Consider the following 13,583-nt stretch of genomic DNA (forward strand, 5'->3'; position numbering starts at 1 on the left):
TATGGTAGAGTCCGTTTGAATCAGACAAAAGAAGCAACCTCAAGCCGCAAACAGCTGCCCTAAAGCAAGAGTTAAATAAAACCCTCTAAGCTGAGAGTCGCAACAAGGATGGCAACGAGTGGATGCAGATTAGGGTCACATCGATAAGGATAAGACATAGGAAAGCCCTACATGCCGGAAAAAAGGAGGAGGAATTGAACAGGTGGGCCCAAGTGCATGAGATAATAAAGTCAAAAGACCTGAAGAAATTCTGGATAAGTATAAACATCTCAGCTCCAAAATACCAGATGGTTGCAACAAATATCACCCATGCAGAATTGGAGTGCTATATTGAGACATGACTCAGAACCAATGCGGGTACAGTACTAATAAGTCAGGACCAAATGGTAAAAGCGGGCAACGAAATGTGCACTAATGGAGCGCCAGGCCCAGGTGGCATTCAAGCAGCAATATTCAAATGGGCCCCAAAACGTTGGGCTGCAGTATTGACCCTCATATTCCAAGCACATTTGCTAGGGGCTTCTATACTGGTTTTATGGAGAGGCTCGCTCTTGGTACCTCTGTACAAGAAAGGTCCCCGCTTCTGCCTGGGAAGTTATCGACTGATTGCACTCCTGGACACTGAAGGGAAATGTTATGCAAGTATCCTCAAGTATGGGCAACAGAAAAAAATGTATTCCTCCTATTCAGAAAGGATTTTTAAAAAGTTGCCATACTGAAGACAATCTAACCTGTATTTCTCACCGGAGTGAAGTAACAATGCTGTCTAAGAGCAAGGCATAATACATAGGGTTGACAGAATTCAAAACAACATTTGATAGCATCCAAAGAGTCACACAATGGACATGGACATACCACCTCATTTATTAAGAGGAATTATATCGCTGTACTCCAACACCTGGGTAAAGTTAAAATAAGCTCCGGGTGGTCCACAGCGGCTAAAATCATAAATCGATGAAGGCCTGCATACTGGCCTCATTATTATTCAACCTGTCTTTGGCTGATCTAAAAGAACATTTTGTAAAGGAGAGGGCATTTCCACCAAAGATGTCCAGCCTTAGAGTTCAGTCACTCCAAAATGGTGACGACAGGGTACTTCTTGATCAGACACCAATAGGTCTACAGGGACTTTTCAACACGCTCAAAACAAAGATTATGATCATCTCCCACAGACTTACAAAAAGGGGTACATGGCTTATCCAGGGAAGTGAGTTTGAAATTGTGGGCCCCTAAAACTACTTGGGGGTATGGCTGCTCTGCAGGGGCCGCACTGCACCGCACATCCAGGCCCAGCAGGCAGCATTAAATTGTCGGACGTGGGCATTCCAAAAACTACAGAAATAAAAGGGGAATCCAGATTTACGACCCTTCCTAAAAGTGATAGGCTGCAAGCTCCTACCCATTATCCCATATGGAGTAACAATATTTAGAGATAAGCTGGAAAACTGGTTGGATAGGGCTCAATTCACCTGCTATAGAAGAATCTTTTTCTTACCAGACTGTACCTTATATACCTAAATTCGGCTAGAATTCTGCCTGTCCTTGCAGCATTTGATATTGAAGGCAGCATTTCTAGCACATTGCCTCAAAGCCAAGCAAGCGATGAACGATACACTAAAATATGCCATCTGGGAAGTAATAAACACCCCGCCCACAAGCTGGCACAACCATATGAACATTTCATTTAAGGCCTTGGAGGTTAGAGAGATCTGGACACGTGACCTTCCTGCGGCCTTAGTAGCAAAGCTGTTGGTGAAACAACAAAAACTAATATCAAGAGAACAGGATGGGTAGGCTCTGAAGAAAAAAGCAGACAGAAGGTGGACAGTAATGTTGTATGAACCAGGCGTTCCCCCGACCTTTCTCTAGGCAAGGATATGAAACGACAGCTGATGAGATTGCACATTTTGTGCAAAGGGAGAGGAACCCTTGTCCCCCATACTCTGCAGAAGTAAAAAGCTGCTCCTGCTGAAAAGGTTCTGGCTGCACCCAATAGGGGAAGTAATAAACACCAGGACATGCCAAGACTCTGTGCAGGCATGCTCAAAAGGGGAATCAACTCAGCTAGCTGATCAATTTTTGAAATTCATTAAAGGCTCTTCAACAACTCTGCAGCCGCTTAGGTCAACGCTGGAGGACAGACAGTAGTACTGCTGCAGCAGGCTATCTGCATAAATATGATGCCAATAACCCTTGCACTTTATCCGGGTCTCGGAGTAGGGTTTTTCCCGTAAGCTAAATTTGTCTTTTTCTAGAAATCAAGCACGCACTTTAGAACTTGAAAAATGGTTCTGCAAGTACAGCAGAACATGAAGGATTATAGCACCCCAACGCCAATGTTGCACTTTACCTGGGTCTCAGAGCTGAACTTGCCACCAGAGGACATGTTTGCACTTTAAGCACTTGGGGAAGAGGATCTTTTTTGAAAGCTATTCCTTCAATTCTTCGACTTTTAATTGTTTCTCTCAATTGTTTTTGTAATGAATCAATTAATATACATGTTTTTATATACTATCCACTGAAGAATCTGTCACACTATTGTAATGATTTTAATTAATCGCTCAATAAAGAATCAATCTATCTATCAATCAATCACAGTTGCCAACTTGAGGCATTTGTGTCAAATCACAAAATATGAATGTTGTACATAGGAGACGCTACACTCTCGGCACCTCTGGCAGGTGTCGCTGGATGGGGGACTTGCCACTTGCGAACAACCAGCAAGAATGTGTCTGTGATTCTGGGCAAATCACTTCATCTCCCCGTGCCTACCAAAAATGAAGGTGTCCATCTGTAACGTAACTGGTGCTCATGTAAAGCGCTATGATACCTTCGGATCAAGTTTGCACTATATAAAACTCCACCAAAAAATGTGTCAGGGAGTTTGCGTTATTGGTCATTCCTTTTAGCCCTTTCCTTTGTATTTGATGACTTCTGACACTTGCAGATAATCTTGTTTGTTCGTATGCATATAATTATAAGGTTATAATGTGTTATATAACTTTGAGTGGGGTTCCACTTACATGCAGTGTCTTTGTCTCACAGTGACACCCCACTGTGTAAAATGTTCACTAAAATGCATTTTCAACAAAGTAGCCACACCTTTTATACAGAGATTCCTGTGTACCATAAGTGTGTCCATTCATACAGAGTGAGTATACATCTATTGCAAGCTTCCCAGTCATTGGCTGCTACAGAACGCAGCACAATTCACAGTTGACTAGTTGAGACTCTTGCCTTCTGAAGTATGTTCCCAGTGTGTCTCTGTAACCTACAGGGCTAACTGCTCAAAGTCATCTCGCATTTCTGGTATGACATATTACGGGGCATAATGATGGCCCTTGTGGCGCTGAGGGGAGGTCTCCACCCCTTCAGGGAGCCCTCAACCCTTCAATTGGGCCCCATCTAGCCCCAGGTAAATGAATATCTGTGTGCTCAGGGGGCTCCTCATCGCATTATGTAGGGACACCTCATCATTTGCATTAGGCCACTGGACACAGGCTAGGCGCTGCATACATCTTGGTCATTCAGAACAGGAGCATAGATAGCTGAAACCCTTTGCTTGTGAGCAGACAGCTGTGTTTGAAAGGGGGAGGTTGGATAAAGGCGAGGGAGGGAAAGTGGGTGAGAGAAAGAAGGATGGGAGGTAAAGGGGCAAGAGTGAATGACAAGAGGGGAATAGGTGTGTGCCGGGAGGGGTGTATGCAAGAGTACATGCAAGGTGTAAACATGTGACCCATTTTGATTGTAAGAAGAAGGATTTCTTTGACAAACAAGAGATCACCCAGGAAATCCACATTTCTGGCACAGGTGATATTAAATAAAAAATAGTTTCACATTCACAGAAAATTCCAGCTATACTGCTGGTAAGTAATGAGTGCGCACCAAGCACTCAATAAAATGGCTGTATTACAATTATATTGAATTATAATAGAACTGCAATTTAATTGTGTATTAAATCTTGTATTATTAAGATATATGCTCTGAGTCTTCTGGCATACATCATAGCAAATCTGAAAATAATTACCTGTTCCAAGTTTTAAAGGCATTACTGGCCCTTTTAAAGAGATATCCTTCCATTACAATGCCATTAGCTGCATCAACATTGTATTCAAGTCTGGGATCATCGGTGGTGAAATCCTAGCATAAAGAAATGTCACTTTAAAACAAAATATTAAAAATATATGCACTCAGTTACATTTCGAAGAGTTTTGACTTAACAATGAACAATATTACAGTCACAAAAACATGAGTAAAACATCTGAAACAGATCCTCTTGTATCAGGTTAACAGAACAGGGGTTCCAGTAGTCTCATTCATAGCTATCGAGCAAGCAATATGACTGTGCTCGATTGCCTGGGAAGTGGGTGAGCAGGGCAGGAGGAGTCTAGAAAATAACAAAGTAGAAGAAATAAAAGTTTGTTAAAAAAAAGTGAGTGACTGAAGTAAACGTGGACAACTCATGGAGATGATTAGAACTATGTTTCACACAGAAGATGAATACTGGAGCCATTGAATAATTCGGTTTTACAATTTTGCAGAGCCTGTTTGTCTGTGGTCACTAAAATATCTGAAAGGATATGGAACGCTGTTCAGACATAGTAACTCAAATTAATAGTGTCAAAAATGTTAAGTGCTGTATTTTTTCTATGCACTTAACAAAAGAGAAACCCAGCTCTGAGTACAAATGATTGAAATAAATACGTTGCAACGAGCTCTGCTTCACGTGAAGCATTGCCATTCTAAGGCCAGATTACAGAAAAACCTTGATCCTCCCAGTATTTTATATTATAGTGAAAATTAACTTAAAAAGATCCTTTTGAAACACAGATCGGCTAGAAGGGAATCGAGGGAGTCTATTAAATCCACAGACTAGAGATATATGTTGACCGTCCTACACAACCTGGCAGTCAAAATTACTTATTACTTGTAACAAACATACAGGACATTTTCCACCTTACAAGATTACATGTAGGCAGGTTACATTTTTTGATGCATTCCCAAGCATGTGTACCTGGAAAGACAATCTACCCAAACGCCTATGCGATGGCCTATATATTCAAATCACGCAGCACTTTGTCCTGATTTGTGAATATTTTAGGGTGCTACGAAGCACTTTTTAAACCGCTGTTTAAAGAACAAAAATTTTTCTTTTATAAAGATGCTTTTAACTATGTATGTAAACTTGGTACAGTGACTGAGTGTTTTGCAGTTTCTTCTTTTATTTCTGTGGCAACAAGAATAAGTAAAAGATATAGCCATCTGGAAAATGTATTGTATGAGCATGAATAATGTTAGATTCCAATGAGATTCCTGCATGACAATATGCAGTATGTAAAGTTTTCCTATAATTCTGGACTGTATTTCTCATTCTTTTTTAATATACGTTTTTCTTTTTAAACGTTGTTTTTATTGCATATATCTTTTATGGATTCTTTTATCTGAATAAAGATTTTGGAACTTGAAAAAGAACCTTTTAAATGACTTCTGAAAATGGGTGCATTTGCCAACAAGGAATCAAAACTAGGTTATATTTGTCTTTCGACAAAGACTACTGTGCTGTTTTCTTATGATAACTTGTTACAATCAATGTGTGCTTCATAGGAACAAAAACAATTGCTCAATAATTACAGTTTGGGTAATGATGGATTTTTGTCTACTGCTCTGAAATGAAATGCCTCCTGAAAATATGACCTGCCATGACCCAACCATTCGAGCACAGAGTCACGTCGGGCGGTGAGCCATACCCAATGGGAGTCAGTCAAGCGGCTAATTTGTGCCTCCATCTTTCTCTTTTATGATACATTGGAGCAATATTATCCAAGGGGGAGGGCCGCCCTGAAAAGTTAATCACCCCCGTGGAGTCAGAGGGCTGGGGGCAAACTACATGGAAGTGCCCTCACTTTCAGATAATATTCTACTCTAGCTCAAACTCATGACATTTTGGTTCACTACGCCAACTTATTTATAAGATTATGTTTTTGCATATTACTAGGCAGGTGGAGGGATACATCAAGCATATCAGTTGTTTTTGGTGACTAGGCTTCGCCATTACTTTTGGAGCATACAAAACGGGTGATGAATGCTTTCAGGCAGGTAAAACCATCTTTTTGGGGCTTATTTCTAGATCTGTTGTGAATCTTAAGGTGATTTCATCATCTGTAAAGCTGATCCCTGCTGCTGGGATTTAATGGACCATCTTTGGCAGAAAACAGTTTCTTATCGTGATTTTTCATAGAAATAATCTTCAGCAGGCAACAAAACTAAAAAGAGGAACATTTGCTGTAAACTTAGGAATACCTTTAGCATCCATCTCAGACCAATGTTGAGTGAATCCATTCTTCAAACAGCAGCAACAAGCTGTATGTCAGTTGATTTCATAGTGTTCTACTGTGAGCTCTGCTACAGAGTTCTACTAACCAACTAGAACGCTAACATTCTATATTCAAGACAAAGGTGAGACACACCTAAATGCCATGTTACTAGAATAGAAGCTGGTCAATTTAAAGCATGTTCCACTAATCAGGCAGCAGAAAATTAGTGAAATAATGAGTTTAAATGTACTGCTTATTGATAATCATGTAGAATAAAAAGTGTCTTTAAATAATGTGAGGGTGAAAATGAATATTACTAAGTTATGGCATGTTATGAAATAAAGGGTTCATTATAGTTAATGACAGATTTTCACATGCTCAATTGCATCAAAAAGGGGTACATCTCCGACCACAGATCAAACAATCTTTCAATACTGGAGATTAGCTCGATTATCTCCGAATCTATCCAGTTAATGTACTTTATTTCCTTATATACTTCTCTATTTTCCCATTTTTGAATTAGAACATACACCTCAAGTGGATTGTACCAATTTTTTTACTCATATGCCATACACTTTGGTGGTATCAAACATTTTCTGTTTAAAAGGAACAGTGAAATAGCACATTAACACATTTATATGTCAAGCAAAACAATTAATACATTGTTGGGGACAAGACTAAAACAAACGAATCAACAAATGTATCTACTTCATCCAAATAACACACAGAAAAACAAATTCATGCGTTCTAAAATGGACACATTGGACTCTGCATACATGTCACAAACACATCAACCTGGACTTTGATAGGTCATATATGTCCTACTGTGCTTTTGTGTATCGGGACCTATCTACTTTTTCTCCATAATACTTCTTTATTGTGTGGTCCTGGTGAGGTCACTGCACACACCATTTCGCGGTTCCTTGATAACCGGAAAGTCTATGCAGAATGGTGTGTGCAGCGTACTTCGCTGTCATAGATATCCTCACATGGTGTCTGTTTCTCGGCCGCCCAACTGTGCCTGATTTGCTTTCAGAGCACTACTTACTCAGGAATAGCACGTTCCATCTGAAGCTACGACTCCTAGCTCCAGTTAATATCCATTGCTAGGACTGCAAGTTAGAAGTTTTTTACCACACTATCCGGGACGGAAGTACAACCGGCAAGGAGAGATTTCAGCCTAGCAGGTTTTAACAGAAGCCCTGAAGAAGTCGTGGGGTATCTCACCAGACGAAACACGTGTTGACTGGGCAATCGTTTAGGAATAAAGAAGAAATACGAACAATCACGATTACTTCTTCTGAATGTTATTTAACTCATGTGTTCTCTAAATTTCTCCTACAACCTGATACTAAACTGAAACAAGGTCACTTTGGATACTCTAAATGGGTGCACAAGCTTGTTGCAAATTGTTTGTACTGACCTTCGGTCTATCTCCTAGGGGGTTTTAGGGGTTTCCCCCTCACCTGTTGCACCATTTATTTAACATTAAGCAACCTATACGCACACTTCCTGTTGGTGCCATCTCCCACAACATCTAAACAACATCTCTTCTTTCGTACCTAACCAGACTTGTTCAGTCTTCTAAATGCATTCTTTCATTCTTTTTTTCTACAATGATTTTGTGCTTCTACCTTTAATAAGAAAGGTAGCCCATAGCAATTCATTTACATTTTACGAAATGTTTGTACCCGGTTTAGGTGTATTACAGCTCAGACAATAAACTCCTAGTTGCCAACAGATTAAAGTGAAATAATAGAAGGAATTACTCTTCAATATCAAATGCAGTTAAAAACCTGGAAAAGTTTATTAAAGTGTTTTATTACATTTAACAGAGTAAATCTGTACAAAGGACAGGAAGCCATTTGCATACGGATATCAATTTTATAATGTGCAGCTGTTTACTCAGATGGAAGGTCAGACCTCCCAAAAGAATTGTGTTTGTGCCACTAAATGTTTCCTTTTGAATCACCAATTTCCTTCATTAATGCCTCTCTTTTGCATTCTACGGCATGAAGTGGACTGGCGTCAAAATATTGAAATAAAACATAAGAAAATTACATTAACACTATATACTTTTTACATAGTTGGCAACAGACTGCAGTTGGGTCAGAGTTTCCAATGAAAATGCATTTTTCTTTTTATTAACATTGACACCATTCATGACATAACTTTCCAATAAAAAAGTACATCTGTGAGGGTTACTCATGGCAAGTTTCGTGCAGATCCGAACTAGAAAAATCATAAAGATATTACTAGACCCTCAGGTCTAGTGACTTAAATAATCTACTCAACTTAATTATAATGCTCTTGACCCATAAACTGTTATCAAATTATGTGATCCTGGGCAAATATTTTAATTCACTGAGCCGCCATTTTCTTCTTTATCACATATGAGAGCACCTTCAAATACGCAAGTTCAACATGTCTGCTGTCCAAAAATACTTTTGTTTGATTTAATAGACTACATTTTTGACACATATATAATACAAATCTTGCCAAATATAGGATCAACCGGACCACCGACTTGCATCTTAGTGTTTTTTCAACAGCATTGTCATCAGGGCAGGGTCGGAATGTTTCTCAAATCATGTTTAAAAGCTATCACTTTCCCACTGACATGCTACCTATTGATAAACCTATATAGACTACAGACAATGTTTAGAAATCGAGTTTCTGCAAATGTTTGTCACTTGCACATCACCAAGTAAAGTGTTTTGATTTGTTTTCCTACTATCTAAATCTTTGTTTGCATCACACATTTGTTTCACAGTGATTGTCAGATAGATCACTTGACAAAAGCCTCTAAATGTAATAAGAGAAAGAAAACTAAACACTTATTCCAGGATAAGATGAGCAGCAATTAGAAAAAGACAAACTGACATTTGACCGCTGTCTTAGAAGAAAAATCAAATGTGTCAAGATAAAAATAAGATTTAAAGGAGTCTTTATTGCTCATTCATTTACTGAATGAACAGAACAACTGCTCCTTTCCAGTTTAAGTTCACTCGCCAGACAGGGGAGTGGTCATATAAATAGCTTGACGTAGTAAAATCAGACTCACCATAGCCAGTGGGCAGGTAGATTTATCAAAGTCTGCTGATCTATCAAGCCTGTGTCAAAAAAACAGGAGAACTCAAAAGCCAAATTTCTCATGTTAACTTCCATAGGATTACACGAAAGTTCGAAGAACTTTATTCAAAGACATGATTTTGCCTGGTTTGGAGTAAATCCGCATAGTAGTTTTTGAGAAAATGGCGATTAAAAAGTGGACTGGTGTGGACATGAGTTAGATTTTAGACATATCTCCACAGTTGGAAAGGTGTATTTTTGATTTGCCAATCACTTTAGCGCTATTTAAAAAAATGATTTTTTGATTACCTCCCACTGGCTGCAAGAAAGACAGCTTGGACTATTGCAATAGTTTGTATGCAGGCACTTCAAAACAAACTACTCAGAAACTTCAAGTGGTGCAGCATGCTGCGGCCAGACTTGTACTGAAACTTCCTCGCCGGTCATCGGCCTCTGCAGCTCTAAAAGCTTCACATTGGCTGCCAATACACAGAAGGGTCCTTTTAAAATCCTGCTACTCATTTTCAGAGCTTATAGAGCAACTTGGCCAAGATATATAATGGCCAGATTCACCCATTAAACTTCCAAAAGAACTTTGGGGTCTTCACATGTTGGCCTTTTGAAGCCCCTCTCTTTTAGACTCCGAACAAGTGGAGGCAAATCCTTTGCTGTTCTGGGCACTAAGGCATGGAAAGAACTGCCTAGTCACCTAAGATCCATTGAATCAGAGGAAGATGTGGCTGGTTGCAGCCCTGACTAACACTGGCTTTTGCTCATTCTGTGATTAACTTCTTTTTTCAGACCCCTCTAGTTGGGACGAAGTCATTCATGCGCAGTTTCAGCGCCAGGATGCTCCTTTTGGAGTGGCAGAGCGCCCTACAAGCACACAATCATCAAGAAGTCTGAAATCTGGGTCATACTGGCTCATTAACGAGCACCAACGTTATTAGTACATGCTAGGGCATACGACCAACTTATTCTGAAAGTCATGGCAGCTTGTGGCAGGTTAGGCGTAAAGCCTGGCCAAGTGGCAGACCCTGCGCTATATCCAACTGTACACGGCTAATAGTCCCACATGGTCTAGCCAACACCTGCCCTTAGTCCCACATGTGCCCCCAAACTGCCAGGCCAAGCCTTGTTGCAAAAGCCACCTTTATCTGTGCCCATCCCTTCACCTTTATTCCGCTTATCAGATCATATTGAACTATGAGATCCCGAACTAGGCTTAACTTGCTTACAGCCTTTCAAATCTCATTCAGAATCATTAATTAGTGCCAAAGCTAACAGCAAATGAACATTTTGTTGGACCCAGTAGCTGTACCCCCTTCTTGACAGATCTGTATTCATTTCAAAACAGGAGTAAGCTAAACATGCAAATGGTCTTTCGAATTGTGTACAGGTTCATGGCAAGGCAATACAGATATTAGCAGGTCAAATATCATTCAACTCTTATGAACTCTGTCTCACCTTGTCAGATCTATCTGAAACCTGAGATTCCTGCACTGGGTTTAACTTGCTAAAAACCTAACATGCACACTCGTTAACCAGTGCCAAAGTTATTTTGAAATGGATCACCCCATTTAAATCTGCCTTTCCTTGATGAATTTGCAATAACCTCAATATACCAGGAGTAACAAACATAAGGGTGTGCCAGATTTCGTGCAGAATGGTGAGATTGTATTAATTACCAGCATAGCAAGGATTTTAGACCCTTCTCATTTACATTTGCTCCCCCATGATTGCTCCCCCATGAGTGATCTACATAAACCTTGACATACCAACAGAAACCTAAACATGCTAAAGTGTGCCACATTGCATGTGGATTCATGACACAGAAGCTCAATTATCATATAAACAGTTTGCTGAAACCCTCCACCTGATGAATCTGTACAAATATGAACATTTTAAGAGAGAGACGAAAATGCTAAATGTCTACCACATTTAATGCAGATTTGTCAAATGGCACTGAAGTTCTAAGCAAATCACTATATATAGGGCCTTTGTTGTATGGTTAAGTCACAGTTACCATTAAAAGGACGTTTTGTTTTGCTTCCTTAATAATATTGGTGCTGTTTGAAAAATATGCAGCAAATGTTCCCCAAAAAAGTATAGCCACATTTGGTTCCTGATAATAATTGTTGTGCCCATCCATCAAACAGCAATCCAAACAAGCATTAAAAATGCAATAAGTCTAGCATTTTTTTTAGTTTGAACTATTGGCATAGCTCAACAGATACTGGACAGAAATGGCCACTTTGCAGGTGCCGATCAGAGCATTGATCCATGAAACGGCCTGAAAGTCTAAAACGATGTTGATAGCCTACAAAAATACAAAGGTAGATCAGGATGACCAGGAGGAAAGGCAGACTTATTGGGATGGCCAACGCAAGCAAACAATGAGTGAAATCGCCTGGGCGTGACTCAAGCACACAAAGGCGGGAGAATCAGAGTCAATGCACCAATTAAAACCCTCTATTTCTAAATGGCCCAACAGCGAACACATGGCAATTCATGGGCATAACAAAAGCAGATAGAAGAGATAACAACAGGTCTTGCAGACAGCGCTTGAGCGCTGCCTAGGCTGGACCTAAAAATGGGAGGGTCCCAAAAGTAACATTTTCCATTTTAACTCCCATAGCATTCTTAGCTCCTTGATATCTAAAGAATGGCTGAATAGAATTAAACCAAACTTTTACAGTACGTGCAACTATCCTCAAGGAAGCGACTTTACATATTTTGGTGTCAATCCATTCAGTAGATTTAGAGAAATCTGTGTTAAGAAAGTGTTTCAGTCTGGGTATGAAGAGGTTAAATAATAGATAACTGGACCATTAGTATGGAAAGGTCAGTAAACCTTGCTTCAAGTACAGCTTGCCAGCTCAAAAGTAAAAGAATATTCAAACAAGATTGAACGAGTGAGCCTTTTCTTCTGCTGTTAAAAATATAAAGCTAGGTTTATGTACCTTAAATCACTCGGACTGGCTTGATTGCTCAGAGAAAAATATGTTGTTACAGTCTACACAAGACTCAGTACATTGTCCCAGAGTCCTGAAAAATAGATTAAAAAGAGACAAATTGGGCAGGAGTTGAATCTCTTAGACCGCTGGTGCAGGTGAGAGGGTCCATAAAACAACATTTTAAAAATAAGTAGGCAGGGCCTCCAAAAGGGTCCCTTAGCAGCCATCCCCCTTGGCTGACCCCTATGGCAGCCAACCGCACTGGCCAACCCCCACAGCCAGCCATGGCTGCACATGGCCAAAAAACAGTGAACAGTAAGGGTTAGCAACTAGGAGGTAGTGCAACAAATGGTTGCATTTTGCATCAGATGAAAAAAAATAAAAAAATAATTCTAGGCAACGTATGCAAACGTGATTAGAAGAAAATAGACTATCTACAGAGTTAATAAAACAAAGAATGCCAATAAAGTCCCGAGTTTTTAGCTACAGCAAAAACGAGGAAGGATATCAAGAAATGAAAATTCACTAAATTTCAATTTTAATTTCCCAAACTACGTTTCGATTTAATACAAAAATACCTATTCCTTTTTTTTTTAAATCACCTGCTCCCATCTTCACTAGAATTATATAAATAGTAACCAAAGAGCTAGGGCTCCAGGGTTCACAGCACAGCGTCTGAAGAATTAAACGTGTAGGTGATATGTTTTAACGGAATGCTACACCACAAAAGCAAATTAAATAAAAAAACAAAATTACATTACAGAATACCGATAAAGCGTCCCTAAATAGCGGTCAGACTTACCGGATACCACACATAATGAAACCCGGGTAAAAGTTTCATCCTGCCTTTCCTCCTGAATATTTTCTTATTCTGCCTACGAAAGAATTAAAAGAGGATCCGAGGTGCTTTGTTAATTTCTTCCTTAGCCCGAGCAGTAAAGCAGTACTATGAACAATGGAATTACCATCCCCGGAAGTCCTTCAGCAATTGAGACCGCCGGATCTTATTACTGCAGGGAGAAGATTCATGTTACGAGACAGAAAGAGTGCTCTGATAACATGCCTCCATGGTGGAAGTAGTTATCATCATATCCTTCCCCTAACTGGTGTCATTATTACCCTGAAATGTGAATGAGATTTCTCTCGTGACAATATATTCCTTTGCTACAAAGATGGAAGGGACATTGCTGGTTTTGCACTACCACACAAAGGAAAATAATTTCTGAAGGCTAGTATTAAC

The 13,583-nt window shown here is 39.7% G+C and overlaps 1 protein-coding gene across 4 annotated transcripts in view; it reads right to left on the reverse strand.

Moving 5' to 3' along the window:
* Positions 1–13,583, reverse strand: part of ACAP2 (ArfGAP with coiled-coil, ankyrin repeat and PH domains 2) — a 402,961-nt gene that overhangs the window by 128,525 nt on the left and 260,853 nt on the right. For all 4 annotated transcript variants that reach the window (XM_078666362.1, XM_078666364.1, XM_078666363.1 and 1 more), the window contains exon 10: positions 4,028–4,140. In XM_078666362.1, coding sequence (XP_078522488.1) covers positions 4,028–4,140 — 113 coding nt within the window. The remainder of the gene's footprint in view (positions 1–4,027; positions 4,141–13,583) is intronic.

Source organism: Lissotriton helveticus, chromosome 11 (assembly GCF_964261635.1).
Source record: "Lissotriton helveticus chromosome 11, aLisHel1.1, whole genome shotgun sequence".
In the NCBI taxonomy this organism is placed as follows: Eukaryota; Metazoa; Chordata; class Amphibia; order Caudata; family Salamandridae; genus Lissotriton; species Lissotriton helveticus.